Genomic DNA, 15,854 nt, shown 5'->3' with positions numbered 1-15,854 from the left:
TTTCCAGCTGAAAAGGCACCCAACAGCAGAACCTGCACAGCTGATGTCCCAGGAAAATCTTAAGCAAAAAGCTGCAGGCACGGAGAATCACTGCAACACCACAAAATGTCAGGCGTAATAACTTTAAATATGGGCGGGAAGAAATGGCAGGGCAGGAGGGGAGAACCTCTTTATCCTCTGATACTTTTTTTGTCCATTCTGTCCGAATGGCTTTTTAAAAGATCTCCTCAGGATGTCATATGTGTGTTGTGCGCAATTGGCCATGGTTTAAGCTGCCTCCCCTCAACCTCCATTTTTGAAAGGTTTTTTTAATAAAAAATAATCTCTTTATCATATTGCATTACCAATGTACTGCTCTGCAATTAGTAACCAGTGAAACTGACAAGGGAAGATGCTTTTGTAGGAGGAAATTGACAAGGCACTGCTGAAGTAACAATCTTGTGTTACTGCAGCTCTAATTTGGCTGGAAAATCTGTTTGGGGAGAGGGCGAGCTATGTGTTTATGTTCCTTCAGATAATGATGCCTGCTCCACTAGTTTTTTGGGGAGGGGGGGGGCTTCCATTTTGTGTGGGTAATTTTCAGTGGCTGAAATGGAGGCTGAGACATTTTTAACCGCTGCTTCAAAATGTAACTGTACGGTAACCCTACAGCACCTGCACAAAAGAAAAAAGGGAAGAGGGTTGTTCTTCTGCATCAAGGATGACATCTCACCGCCATCAAGAATAATACAGTTTCAGCAGTAGTGCATGGAGTAAATGCAACCAGAGAGACAGAGGGGGTAACAATAGGGGTGATGGTGATGTGCCGAATGAAGACATATGGTTTGACCACTGGGAAAATCTATGGTAAGCTGTGCATGTGGAAAAGGCCTTTGCTTCTTCCACTCAGCCCTGACCCTGGTTTGTTCCCCCACCACTCCGACAAAACACTTTTCCAATGGGCTCCCACTGCCCCCTTGTGGTTGCTCCACAAATGGAACAAGGATAGAATTCATAATCACAAATCAGAACTGTGCCTGTTTTGAGCCAAACTTTTACCCACAAGAAAAGCTGGATGTTGTGGTCCTCAACAGATACTCCAAGTCAACAAAAGCAATAGAAGGCATGGACATTCTATACTACAGAGGCTGGAAATCCTGCTCAGATTTTTAAGTTCTGGAGTTTCACTAAGCATTGCCCACATACTTCCAAGACTACCTTTGGAAGTGTAAAGGGTTAGACTGAAAAACAACAACTAAGAATGTTAATTTTGCATAAATGAGTCCTTTGGGCCAATGAGTAATTCCCAATACTAGATCATATAACCCAAAAAGGCTAGGATCATTCATGTAGGATAAAGATCTGGAACCTCTTGCACTAGTCAAGTATGGGTATGCTTAAGCAATCTTTGGAGCATTGCCCTTTTAAGAAAATCATAGAGACACCCTGCCTGAGCAGCAGCTTCCCTGAAGCCAAGCCTCAGAGCCTGCGGGGAAAGGAAAAGATGAGTGGATGAGTGAGGGGGACGACGGGCAGCAGTGGCGCAGTGGAGGGGCTCACGTATAAGTCGAGTAGGGCTTTTTCAGCACAAAAAATGTGATGAAAAAGTCGACTTATATGCGAGTATATACGGTAGCTTCATGTGTGCCACTTCCTAATACAGAACTCACCAAAACAATGTTTGACATCCAGAAATTTCATGGGTCAATTATCAGTATAGGCTAAGCTGTGCAATCAGGCTGCCTTATACTGCCTCTTTGTTGATCTGCCCCCCTTTTTTTAATATAATGATTTTATTAGCATGACATCATACATATAACAATCAATTTAACATCGGCTCTGACTTTTGACATAGTTTGGCTCTTAAACTGTAAAAAGTGGCTGACCCCTGTGGAGCCATCCTCCTTGCTCAAGGACTGACAGAATGAATTATGAGAATTCAGAATTTACTAAATGTACACGATTACTAGCGACGAGTTATCACTTAACATTTTGCTTCTGTAAGCTCGGTTCCTGCTCAGCACAGGCATTAAGGACACTTCAGGCCTTCCTGGAAAGAAAAACACACCCAGCTCACCTTTGACCCCACCCTGATGATGTAACTAAAGAAGTTGATAGCATTACTCTGTTCTCTTACATCTGTTGTGATTCACCCAAGAAGTCTTCCAATGGATGCCATCCTATGACAGCACATTATCTACAAGGCAGAGGCACAAAAGTGGACTGTGTAATTAATGGTCAGAGATGCAGCTACACTGTGATAAGAATTTAGCTACAGGAGTAGCTGAACTTTTGTGATCTCCTTTGGCTACAGCAAGGCACGGAAACCGTGTACCTCAAAGACTGGCAGTTCTGTTCAGGCCTACCTCTGCCTTGAAGATTTTGCTAAAATGCTGCCCAGAGCACTTCGAGCCTATCTTTGCAAGCTGAAGAACTAGGAACCTTATTTATTTTTAAAAAAAATATGCAAGTGAACATTTTGAGGATGCTGGATTCCATACTTGCAGGAGATGGTGACAGAACACATACAGACTTATCAACTCTTCATACTGCTGCCTGGATTTTTTCCCCAACCCCATTGTCTCTCACTAGGGAATTCACTCTTGTTGCATTTGTTGGAATCTGGATGGTTATTGGGCTCAAACGCCAGCACCTTCATCGTTCAGGATTTGCCCTTTTCCTACTTCCATTTTTGCAGTGGTCAGTCAAAACTTCCCCTGTCTCTTTTCTTGGGGAAAGGCCGGCATCTTCACCACCAGCGGCATGTGTAGAGATGAAAGGCACGTCAGCAGAACTGTAACGCAAAGAATAAAGACTTGTCTCATATTCTGAATCATCTCAGATTTTCGAGCAGGAAACTCATTTTCAGCTGGATGTAAAGGCTCTAATCCAGAACTCTGTGTTATTTATTTGTTTTAAATGAAATATAATTGAATATAATTATAAAACTTGGATCAGAAGGGAAAAATAGATGTTACCTAATAATCATTGCAAGCTTACCACAAAGTTATACAACATGTTCTAAAAAATTGGTTGATATATGATTTTTAATTAGGGACCCTTACATCTAAATACTTAGCCTGCAATTTTTTTTAACAACAATGTAAAATAAAGTCTAAATGTATGACAGGTAAGGGATGGAGGGGGAGGCATGTAAGGGAAGAGACGTTAGGGAGGGGAGAGAGTGAGGGGTGGCATGCAAGGGAGTCTAAATGTATGCCCAGGTAAGGGATGGAGGGGGCCCATCTGGATATGACCCACCCACTCTAGCAAAGGGAAAGGGGAGGGAGGGAGGTAGGAGGAGGGATGGCATGCAAGGGAGGGGAGGGAGGGGCCCCAGTATCTGAATATGACCCACCCACTCTAGCAAAGGGAAAGGGGAGGGAGGTAGGGGGAGGGGTACCATGCAAGGGAAGAGAAGTGAGGGAGGATGCGGTCACACACATCAATGACATCGCACAGTATCAGCCTGCGTGTTTCCATGAGCACGTAGTGCTGGCCTCTGCAATTAATTTGCTGCTACTGTTCCTTTCGCATTTCACCACAATAAGCCACAGCAACGCGTGGCTGGGCCCCGCTAGTTTGAATTAAGATTTTAACCAACATCATGCAAGACTATGGAATTTGTTTTTGTCACTGGCATACAGCATGAGTTTTGTCTGGGTGTCTTGGTATCTAATCCCTGTAATTTGTTCCACTTGTAGAACCCCCCTAGGAAGAAATTTAATACATACATTAATGAGAAGTGAACACCCTTCCCTAACTCCTTGCTCCAGATTAAATGGTGCAGAGTAAAACCCACTGACCAGCACTGTGGCTTCAGGGACAGCAACGGAAAATGGTTATCCACTCTTGAAATGTCTCTTCAAACCCAAATACTAACAATATCCCAAGAATCCTGTTCGGTCAAGTCCTATTTATTGGCCTATAAAGCGGGTTTAGTCTTTTTGCAAGAATAGCTGTAAAGATTTTATAATCCTGATTTATAAGTGAAATCATTCTACCAGAAGGTATATTACCTGACTTTTCCATTTCTTAAAGAATTTTTTTTAATTTCAAGTTCTGACAACTTCTGTGCAAGACAAGTTCTTTAATTTAAAAATCCTTGCATTCCTCTATGATTCGTGGCGATTCATGAACCCGATTTCCCATCCTAGACTTAGCTGTAACAATATTGCACGAATCTATTTTTTTTCTGACAGTAAGGGTGTCAAGCTTTTTTCTTGATTTGTTCTCATATTGAAAGGTATTCTGCCTCATATAAAGCAAAGACATTACTGCCTGATGGCCATCCAATCATTTTAATCAATCCTTTGCTGTATCTAGGGTGTTTGTTTTATTGTTTGACATAATCCCACGCTATTGGAAAAGGTATGTCATTTGCCTGCAAGAAACTGTTTTTCTTCCCTGAGAATATACCTTCTGTTCAGACAGACATCTAAATTACCCTAGGCTAGATCACATCTTCACTTCAGTGAATATGTTGGGGGGGGCGGGGGGGAAACTATGATAGAAGAAGAAACAGTGATTTATGCAGAGCAATCTGCAGTAAAAAATGTAAATTTCATCTGGAGGGTTATTGGATAAGAAACATCTGGCGACCAAACGTTTTGTCAAAGCTCCACTTTAAATCATCAGCCATGCAAGGAAATTTGGCCTCCTATTTGCCCTCCTGTGGTGGGAAATTCCATGCCAATCGGCCTCTGAGGAACTGAGGAGTGGAACAAATGGTACCTCTACACTTAGAGATGCTCTTGGAATTTCTCTTAGAGACCAGGGGAGACAGCCTAGAGCACAGGTGTCAAACTCGCGGCCCTCCAGATGTATAGACTACAGTTCCCATCATCCCCTGCCAGTATGATGCTGGCAGGGGATGATGGGAACTGTAGTCCATAACATCTGGAGGGCCGCGAATTTGACACCTATGGCCTAGAGCATCACCTTGGAAGTGATATTGCATTCTCCTCAAACTCTGTCCTCCCCATACACCACCCCAAAAATTTCAGGCATCTGACAAGGCAGTATTGGAAACCCTTGGGCCTGATTCACACCTGCAGGGGCTAGAATACTGGAGTACTACATCATACTGGATCCACGGCAGAATGCAGGCTAAGCAGAGTCTCCCACCTTGTTGAGTCTGTGGGCACAACATGGCTACCCTAGAAGGCTGAAATCATGTTGGGAAGTTCCAAGTCAAGCATCCTCCTACTCTGGACTCGTCTGAAGTACCTCCTACTCTTAATGAGATGGAAGAAAACCAGAAATGGCTCTGCTCTGGAGAAGATGGAAGTGGGCCCCAGAAAATTAAGCGGCAAGTTGCACAGCACACATAGGTACCATACTGGGAATCAATGAAGGAAGAGGAGGAGGAGGAGGAGGAGGAGTTTGGATTTATAGCCCGTCTTTCTCTCCTGTAAGGAGACTCAAGGGGCTTACAAACTCCTTCTCTTCCTCTCTCCACAACAGATACTTTGTGAAGTAGGTGGGGCTGAGAGAGTTCCAAAGAACTGTGACTAGCCCAAGGTCACCCACCAGGCATTATAGGTAGGAGCAGGGAAACAAGTCCAGTTCACTAGATAAGAGTCTGCCACTCAGGTGGAGGAGTCAGGAATCAAAACCAGTTCTCCAGATTAGAGTCCACTGCTCTTGAGAACTACACCATGCTGGCTCTCAGTGAAGTAGAGGATCACACTTTGAATGTTTTCCTATGAGGAGGGGAAGCTCTTGAATCTCTCTTCTCTGATGACTCGGTTCAACTGAAATTGGGCCCATATGCACCTGATATTTTGAAGAAAGACAAACACTGGATAGTTGGTTCACAGAACTCCTGACAGGTTTATAAGTCCTGACGTAAAGGACTCCAGTTGGAAAATCTCTGATCTCGAGCTGCATAAGGTAGGGTTTGTGGAGGAGATACTGGACTATAGGGGTATGTGGTGAGGCTGAAGAACAACAAATGGTACAGACCTTCCACCGGTTCCCACATTCGTTACACAGAACAAATGTTGTCATGGGTTCATCAGCACTCCGCGTTTGGACCTGAAGGAGAAAGCCAGCTTGAGCAATTTTCTAAACCAGAAATGTTGAACTCATTTGATACAAGGGCGGGATACGACATAAATATCATTTGGTCAAGTCGGGTCATTTCAACCATAACATGTAATGACAGGTACCGGAGATACAAACTTTATAGAAGACACAGGCAAACTCGATTAATGATATTATTTTTTACTTAAATACGAACATGCTTTAAACAATTTCCAGCATATTATTCTATTTAACAATCTTTGATAATTGGCAGCAAATGCCTGAGGTAGAAGAACTGCACCAAGCCTGCCTCCTGAGCAAATTATGTATAGCTTCTGCTGGCAGTGAAAGGATTCAGGAGTAGGCCAGCTTTAATTCGTCTCAGGAATTCCAGAATATAGGTTTGCTACAGATCACTGGGGACCTTAAACCACCTCCTCCATACCACCAGATCCTACCCAAGCATGTGAAAGCAAATTACATGACTTGCCCAGTTTTGTGAGCTCTCAGAACCAAGGTTCCAGATTTATAACTCAAGGTCTTGTTGCATGGTAACTGAAGGAGGAACAGAATTTGTTTCTTTTAGTACAATTCTACCTGTCCATCCCTTGGTCCCTCATCGTTAGCACTATGATGAGAATGGAGTCACAGGTTGGGTTCAGTGGTCAAGCCGCTGATTGACACCCATGTTCTAAACAAAACCCCAAAGGCAAAGAGAGCAGAATCCTATTCCCTATGTCCAAAATTGAGTTTCTGACTAAATAAGAAGTCAGCTTTATCAACACTGTCATTACTATGTATATTCTGCTTTGCTGAATCCGAAGTGCAATTTTGCATCACAAAATACTGAATTCTGCAACTTGACTCAATCATGCCAACATTTGGTCTGCATATCTGCGCTGCTGGAGAGAGACGAAGATCTGTGGAGGGAGAGACTAAGGATCTTTTTCCTTTTGGCTCAAGTTTAATTTTTTTGGCTGGAGGAAGGCTACCTAAAGAACATCTAGTTTGGCTTTAAGCCAGCATGGCTTTTAGGGAGCTATCCTTCATGAATATGCCTACCCTGCCCAAACATCCATTTATGATAGGTGCAATCAGACAATCCTGTGGCAGCAACTCCCTCCCATTCATCACCCATAGAGTATTTTTGTTCATGCCATCATCACCATCCCAGACGTCTGAGATGTTGGCAGTAACTGTTTCTTCCACTGCCAGTATACCCACTTACACACACATACACTCACCCTAGTGGTCACCAAAGGGCAGATCTACTATGTAGGCTTGAGTCAAGATCCAGCTCTGCCAGAAAATTAATTTTAGGACAACAGTCTTCAATCTTGTTGACCCTGCAGGCATTTTAGGAATCTGGGGAAGTGCACTGGGCACCACCACAAAATGGCAGCCATGGGAGGCAGGACCAATCATAAAATGTTTGGAGTTTCCCAGCCAAGCGTCTCATTATGATGCAGGCAGTGATTTCTGAAAACAGTTTAATGGGTGCCATGTTGGAAACCGCTGCCTTAGAATCCCCTCGTTTTCTCCGGCTTCAGTAATTGCAAAGCTCTTGCCAAGTCTGGCACCTCACCTGATTATATGTGCAATTCTTCTTCTTGCATTTGCCACACTGGAAGAGATCTGTTGCGGTGCCTCCCGTCTTTGCCATCTGATGCTCTCGGATGGCTTCTTGGGTCATAGCGTTCCTCAGCTCCTTCAGTTCGTCACTCGCCATTTCCTGAACACATAAAGGGGGAACTGTGATCAGAGACCATTCCAGAGCTTAAGCTCCGACTGACATATTTCCACACCCTCACAGTAGGACTTACAAGTACCCATTAACACACTGCAGAGGAAGCTGGTTTGGCCCAATGTCCCCACTTTGTGTCCTGTGTTTAATCAATGGCTTCTCAGTTTCCACATGTGTAGTGGATTGTGCCTATGGCTTGTGTGGAGAAGAGGTTTCAGCTCCCTCTCCCCTATTTTCTTAACTTAAATTATCTGGGGGGGTGGGGGGGTTGCTATTTGACCCACTGGGAAAACCAACAAGTGTGAGGTTTGGTCTCCCGGAACCTCATTCTACACTCTGACTACACCACCATATACAGGAAAATTGGAAATGTATTTTAAACGTTTTAGGATTTCAGATCCCCCCTCTCCCACCCTTAAATGAGAAGTGGGCCAGTTCCATCAAACTCACCTGTGGTTATAAAGGTAATTACGATACCACACTTCCCACACTTACTTCCGCAGTCATCTTGGCGATGAGGCTGGGTGATATGGCCCCACTCAACACATTTCTGCGCAAGCTGGGGTTCTTGGGATCCTTCAGGTTGCTGATCCGGCTCCTCACACGGTTACGGTATTTCATATCAGTGCCTTTCAGCTCTTGGTAGATATGTGGCAGAATCAAGGAATAAGCACAAAACAGACTGGGGCAGCTAGTTTTCCTTGTACCCTTGAGAGTCATAAGCATGGCCATTCTGGTTTGGACCAAAAGCTCAGCATCCTGTTTTCCCAGCCAGCTGAATGCCTTTAGGAAGTCTACAACCAAAGCATGAAAGTCAATGGCTCTTACTCACTATGGCCCCCAAAAACTGGAGTTCAGAGATAGACAGCCTCTGAACGTGGAAGTTCTAGTGAGCAACCAAGAACATTCCCAAACATGATTGGCTGCCATCTGAAGTGCTGCTGTCCATTTAACCAACTCAGTCTGAACCATAATGGATCTTGACCGGAGCTAAGTAGCCCTTTAGTTCCATCATGGGCCACATAATTCCTTTCATTTCAGTGAAGTCAACACAATCCCCTGGGATGCCATGGGGAAATTATGTGCCTAGGGAGGTCAGAGAGATGCTGTTAGATCCAGCGAGGTACAGTAGTTAAGAGCAGGTGCGTTCTAATCTGGAGAACCCGGTTTGATTCCCCACTCTGCCACTTGAGCTGTGGAGGCTTATCTGGTGAACTAGATTAGCTTGTGCACTCCAACACATGCCAGCTGGGTGACCTTGGGCTAGTCACAGTTCTTCGGAGCTTTCTGAGCCCCACCCACCTTACAGGGTGTTTGTTGTTGGGGGGGAAGGGAAAAGTGTTTGTAAACCCCTTTGAGTCTCCTTGCAGGAGAGAAAGGGGGGGATATAAATCCAACTCGTCTTCTTCCCCCCCAGGCAGAATATTTCTCCACTGCTTTCCAGTAACTTGTAACTGAAATGCAAGCCTCTGAGATACATTGGAGGAGTTGAATAACCCAGTGTTCTGACCCTCAAAGATGTTTGGTGTTTCTCAGCAAAGAAACAAGATGTTTCATGGTTGCCAGTTCTGGGTTGGAAAATTTCTGGAGATTTGGGGGTGGGGCTTAATGCCATAGAGTCCACCCTTCAAAGCAACTATTTTCTCATGGGAATCTGATCTCTGCAGCCTGGAGATCAGGTAATCTCTTGAGATCTTCGAACCCCACCTGGAGACTGGAAAGAACGGGACAGGTATTCTGATCTATTCTCCTCTAGCAACCTTATTACTGAAATGCAACAGGGACGGTGCAAGCATTTTTCTTCTCCCCCAAGGGAACTGGGTAATGATGTGATGTCACTCCAGGGAAAAGTTTTGGAGTGTCATACCTTTCTAGGAATTACCAGATACTCTATGGTAAAATTACAGGGGTTTCCGGAACTTCCTAAAGCGGATTGGTCACTTCTGGGGAAAACCTGGAAGTGATGACATACTGTTGCCAAATGCTAGTGTTTTTTACATCATTTTTCTCCTGCTGGCCACAAGAGCAGCTGGAGGAAACAGAAACCAGAAGAAAGGGATTCCTCTTCCCCAGCAGGAAACTACTGAAAGCCTCGTCAAGACTTCCTCTACCTCATAGAAATGTGTTTCAGATCTCACTTTTGCAGTGCCTCAAAACTGGCTGTAGATATTCAAGCTCCATCCGACCAAGAGCTTCCTTCAGCCCATACCCACAACCAAGAAACTGTACTCCTGAAAGGATATGATCTTCAATTTCAGCTCCCATCTTATCACAATTAACTCCAAATTCTTTGTAATCATCTGTAAAGAGAGTTGCAAAGAGGAATAAGATAACAGATGTTTGCACATGTGGAGCCAAGAGAACCAAAATTGCCTTTGAGGAAAGAAGAACTCGCTAAGAAACAAGCCAAATCGAGAGGTATTCTTGCCCCAGCCCACCGCATTTCCCCAACTGCCTCCATCTCCAGGCTACTTAAAAATGCTGGGAAGGCTCATGGCGATCGGGTTTCAGGTAAAAGGTAAAAGACAGAAACAGATACAGCAAAACCCTCCCAAATCTCTCCAGTTCACATCAACCTCCTTAAATTGCTCTGGCCGCTTCCCCTAGAGGGGATATCAGGTCTCTGGAAGTTTCCTTGCAGCTACAGAAATGAGAAACCTGGGCATCTTAAGAAAAATAAACAAATGGAAGCTTTGTGACCCTGTAAGGGCTAACAAAATTTTATTCCAACATAAGCTTCTGTGGAATAGAGCACACTTTGTCAAACATGTGTCAGGGGCCCTAATTAGGCAGGCATTTATGAGGTTATAAAGAAAAGAGTACATTACAGCAAAGTCAAATGGCCACAAAGTGCAGCATGTATAGAATTTAGTCAAACACAAGACTAGTTTTTTTCCACAGATACGCAAAGAAAGAAAAAGGAGGTCGCCATACAGTCACACATAAGATACTTCTAAATCCAGTAATTATTCTGTGCAGCTTTATAAAAATTTTAAGGGTGTAATCTTACCTTCAGTGTCATCTTCCCTTTGAGCAAACATGGTATAGTGTGAGATATAGTTAAGTAATTATCTAATTAGGCAGATATAATTAAGTGGGGATTCAACTGTGATTAAGAAAAGGGCACAGACATTCATTAAAAACAGTCATTGGTAATCCCCAGTCCTTTGCTAAGGCGATGCACATATTTGTGTATACAACATAATTATTTTTTTGTTTTTCCATTAAAATTTTTTTTTGGTTTTTCCATTAAAAGAAAAAAAAGGAGGCGTTGAAAATTAACATAAGCACAACCACAGCTTACAACCTTGGAGAACAATTAAACATTTTTTAAAAACAGTAATGGAGTGATAGCAATGTAAGGTCAGAGGAACATCTGAAGGGGAGAATGAATCAAACAGTCTTCAGCTAGCACCTAAAAGCCAAGCCAACGACAATTCCATACAATCATCTTTGTATGCCAAAACAGAAGCATTCTTTCTCTGGGTCCCATGAGGAAGAGGCCTGAATTGGCATGATTTAAGCCCCAAAGGTAGGAGGTACAGATTTGTCCTTCTGGCTGCATCTCAAGAATGGTTAAAAAGTCCTGAGATGGTGTCTACATGTCGAACAGGCTGTTACTTGCTGTAAACTGAACCATAGCCAGACTAGTGAAAAACTGGTGAAACCATGATCAGGGAATTCAATAAATCCAAGGCCCCGACCATAGATTCTTTTCATTCTTTAACGAGAACGCTACTGCTGTTGCCGATTAAGATAGCTCAGGATGAAAGGAACAGAAAAGGATAGTTGAAGTGTTGACACCAAACGGAAAAGCTGTGGCTGGAATGGGGAACTCATGCTGATTTCAGCACCTTTGGAGGTGTTGACAAACAATGCCAAAATAACTGCTAATTGGCAGGGATTTCAAGAGGGGTAGTCTTGAGGATGTAAATATCCGACCCTCGGAAGATACAGAAGCAAAGTAAAGAGTACAGACTTGGAGGAACCACCATGGTCCTCTAAGACAAATGGTGCATAGTGGTTAACAGCAATGGACTCTAATCTGGAGGACCAGGTTCTATTCCCCACTCTTCCGCATGAGCGGTGGACTCTTATCTGGTGAACTGGATTTGTTTTTTCCACTCTTGCCCACAAAGCCTGCTGGGTAATCTTGGGCTAGTTATAGTTATCTCCCCAGCCCCACCTACTTCACAAGGTGCCTGTTGGGGGGAGAGGAAGGGAAGGAGTTTGTAAGCCGCTTTAAGACTCCTTATGGTTGAGAAAAGTGAGATATAAAAACAAGCTCTTCTTCCTCCTCCTTCATTCTCCACCACTCAGGCCCCAAACCAAATCATTTGAATGGCCCGTGTCTGTGGGTCTTCTGATGGCCAAACTGCACATCTGGGTTTTTAATGAGCTGGGCCAGGGAAACCAGATCTGCAGCCACACAGAAACTTCAGAAAATTCCTTTTTAAAAATAGGGGAGAGCTCAAATGGGTTTGGGAAGCTGTTACAGGAGGATAAAGGGCTCTTGCCTTCCCCTCCAAGCAGTCTTCCTGCACAGAAATGGAGTTATTTCACTGCTTTGCTGCTTCCCAGTAACCAGGCCTAACTTTAAAACTCATTTTGTTTGTCCTTGAGTGACCAGGAATTTTGCCTTCCTAGTTTTCCCCTCCCTCTCCTGCTAGGCCTGTCCATGGCCTCCTTAGTTTCCTTTCCTGGATAATTCTGATCTCACAACTTGTGAAATGGTAGCAAATTTTTAATTGGAAGTGATGTATATCCAGTAGCCTACACTTATGCTATATAGTTTGTATTTGAATACTGCTTTTATTATAAGTTCTGTATTTTTGATAGGATTTTATTTTATTTGTTTTATGCCAAATAAAGGCTAAAGAAAGAAAGTTTCCTTTCCATGAGGCTGACAAACTGAACCAGCATTCTGGTAACTTTTGTGCACATTAAGGTGGAACTTTTTGTTGCCGACAAAGCCAAAGTGTATGAGTTTAACAAGTCAGCAGAGAAATTCATAAACCTGTCTCGTCAATGCCTTTCCTTTCAAACTGGTAAAGAGAAACCTGAGCAGGGAGCTTTTAACATTGCCTAATCTCTGAAGAACGGGGCTCCTGGGTCAGGGCCCCAGAACTTTAAAAACAGGCAAGTTCATAAGGAAGCTGACAGTCTGACTACATGATCTCCACAGCTAGGAAGCTCTGGCAATGAGATGGTGCTGGGTTTTGATGAAGCTGTCTATAGTATAGATGGTGGAGTTCCGGCTGAGAGGCCTGTGGCACAGTAGGCGGAGTTCAGTTCTGGGAGACTCAGCCTCAAATTTCCATACAGCGTAAGTCCAGTGGAGCAAACACTGGCTCTCCAGGGCCTTTTCAGGTTTGGAAAAAAGTGAAGAGAAGGCTTAAAATTCTCCCATTCCCACGTGCTATAATCCTAGTCCAAATTGGGGGCACTCTCATCCCTTAAGACTGAGTTTAAAACATCTCTGAGTGCCTATCTGATTCATTCTTCACTCATGGAGTTCTCCGGGGGGCTTTGGGCCAATGATTCTTTTTCAGTCTAAACTACCTCACAAGATTTTTGTGAGGCAAAAATGAGGAAAGGGAGACCCATGACTGCTTCCTGAGCTCTGTGGAGGAACTGTGGTGTAAAAATATTTCAGAAAGGTTTAAGTAGCACATCTCAAATTGTGAAGTCAAGAATTAAAATAAAACATGGCTTGGAGACAGGCAAAACAAGGCACACTGAAGAGGAAAAGAAAGGAAACTTAATAAGGGACTGAGGATAAACATATGTATCTTATGGGGGCGCTTAAATATCAAACTAGACTAAGGTCGCAAAATAGTCAGTGGAAGGACAACCCAGTGAGCTACAAGGGAAAGGGGATACTGGTAAGGAGCAGAAAGGATAGCCTAGGTTTAACTAGAAGATTGGCACCTGTAGAGGGAAAAAGTCTGAAAAGAATAATAATAGGGAAAGAATGGAGATCGAGAATAGCTGGGAATCTGTCTGCAAGCATAAGCTTCAAGTGCAGAAGAGCCCATGTGAACTGTAGTTGAGAAATGATCTATTGTTACAGTGGATTGGAAACAGGAACACAACCCAGCCATGAATATCGTCACCAAAGAAATCTAAACAGTTACACTCCTAGAAAATTGGGCTAAGTCACTGTTCTAATTAATACTAAATGTTGAACATTTTATGCCTTCCTCTACCCTACAAACAATGACATTTAATTTCCAGCTTGCTGTCCAAAAATAGTACCCTAAGTATAACCATTTGACTTCTCACCATCCATTTTTAAAGCCCCAGAAATCATCTCGATGCACTTGTCTCGGACGGTGTCTCCTGTCAGATAGCAGGGTGGCAAAAAGGCGGCAGAAGATGCAAACATTGGGGAGATGGGGCTGGTGGGTGTCTTGGGTCCATCTGGCCTTGGCTTGCTATTGGATCTGGACAGAACAGGAAAAGGCAAAGCTTAGCACAAACAACCGGAAAGCTCAGTATTTTTCCCTTAGCTTCAGTCTCAAGCCCCTTCCGCACATGCAAAATAAAGCACTTTCAATCCACTTTCAATGCACTTTGCAGCTGTGTGGAATAGCAAAATCCACTTGCAAACAATTGTGAAAGTGGATTGAAAGGGCATTATTCTGCATGTGAGGAAGGGGCCTTAGTCTGAGTTGTGACCAAGCTGGGATTCTCTGCTTGAAACAAAAAAGATGCTTCCATTCAGAGGTGCAGTTCATTTTAGACTCTGAACTTATTGATCTTTCAGAGGTCTGAGGAACTACAAATCCTACTTGGGATAAAAAGGAAGGCTAGCAACAGCCTGTGTTAAAGCCCTGGAGTTTTGCCCCTAAGACTGTCTCTGGGAACACCACTTGCTTCCTTTACAAAATCAAAAGCCAACCGAGGACAGGCAAATGGGGGCCTGCTCCTTTTCCCCCTCCACCCCAGTGACCGCCACAGGGGCTGACTGGAGATGGTGAAGCAATATTTGAAATCACAGTATCACGGCACCTCCTTTGAGAATTTCTCTGGAAGACCTAAAAGCACGTGACAGTCCTTGGAAACGGCGCACTCTTTCACATTTCCACTAAATTTCCTAGTACCTAATTATAATAATGTATATAATAACTTCCTCTGTACAAAGCATTTCACATACTTTCTTCTATCGTACGCTTTCTATAGTCCTGTGGAGCAAAATGGTTTATTATTCACATATTGCAGATAGGAAAGCTGAGGCCACCTAGCAAATTGACAGCTAGGGTGCTATAATCCAGGTGGGGCCTTGAGATCTCCCAGAGTTACCACTGATCTACAGGCAACAGAAATCAATTCCTCTGGAAAAAAAATGGAAGCTTCAGAAAGTTTTGAGGGAACCATTTCCCCCAGACCTCCCTCCCGCAGTGACATACCCCCCCCCAAGCCCACCCCCCGGCTGAACACCACCACCCCATTGAACTACCCCATCTAGATCCCCCACCAAACTCCTCCCACCCCCGAAAAAAAAAATACAGAGTTGGCGCCAGGGCACAAGCATGAGGCAGCAGGGCCAGAAATTTCTCTCCAAGTCGCTCTTCACCTGGGCATCAGGAGAGAGTCAAGCCAGGCAGCCGCTCCAGGTCAACAGCAAGCCAAGTGCTCTGAAAGGCCCAGAGCCAGAGTGAGTTTGGTGCCCTGGGTGCACGACTGGAAAGCTAGGCTGGAGAGAGAGTGGGGGAATAGCAGAGGGAGGTTGGGTTGTTTTTTGCCCCATTCTTATGTGGCGGAAGAAGATCTGCGGCTTCTTCTTTTCTCTTATGGGGAGGTGTTGTGGGGAGAGTGGAGTTCAGTCCAGGGCTGGGCAAGGGGGGGGGGCAGAGAGGAAGTGGGCCACCATATGCCCCCCACATGATGCAAGTGAATGGCGCTTGGGTCGATGCCCCCTCTATCCTGACCCCCGATACGCCATTGTCCTCCCTAAACTCTGCTTTTTCCAGGCTCTGGTCCCTAATCTCCAGAAATTTCTCAAGGGGAAACTAGTATCTCTATAGGGCAGACCTGAGCTACAAACCAGGATTTTTTCTTGGCCTCTGCTGGACACTAATCCTGTAAGAGTCATCTTAGG

At 44.1% G+C, this 15,854-nt stretch overlaps 1 protein-coding gene across 4 annotated transcripts in view; it reads right to left on the bottom strand.

Annotated features, from left to right (window-relative positions):
* Window positions 1-1,753: 1,753 nt before the first annotated feature.
* TCEA3 (transcription elongation factor A3) overlaps window positions 1,754-15,854 on the bottom strand; it is a 33,048-nt gene continuing 18,947 nt past the window's right edge. For all 4 annotated transcript variants that reach the window (XM_048501368.1, XM_048501369.1, XM_048501371.1 and 1 more), the window contains 6 exons: window positions 14,036-14,196; window positions 9,994-10,050; window positions 8,246-8,400; window positions 7,592-7,738; window positions 5,947-6,018; window positions 1,754-2,773 (listed from right to left, as the gene is read on the bottom strand). In XM_048501368.1, the coding sequence (XP_048357325.1) occupies window positions 2,765-2,773; window positions 5,947-6,018; window positions 7,592-7,738; window positions 8,246-8,400; window positions 9,994-10,050; window positions 14,036-14,196 (601 nt within the window). In that variant the 3' untranslated portion in view covers window positions 1,754-2,764. The remainder of the gene's footprint in view (window positions 2,774-5,946; window positions 6,019-7,591; window positions 7,739-8,245; window positions 8,401-9,993; window positions 10,051-14,035; window positions 14,197-15,854) is intronic.

The sequence above is a fragment of the Sphaerodactylus townsendi genome, linkage group LG06 (assembly GCF_021028975.2).
Source record: "Sphaerodactylus townsendi isolate TG3544 linkage group LG06, MPM_Stown_v2.3, whole genome shotgun sequence".
In the NCBI taxonomy this organism is placed as follows: Eukaryota; Metazoa; Chordata; class Lepidosauria; order Squamata; family Sphaerodactylidae; genus Sphaerodactylus; species Sphaerodactylus townsendi.
This window is presented reverse-complemented; position numbering and strand designations above follow the sequence as displayed.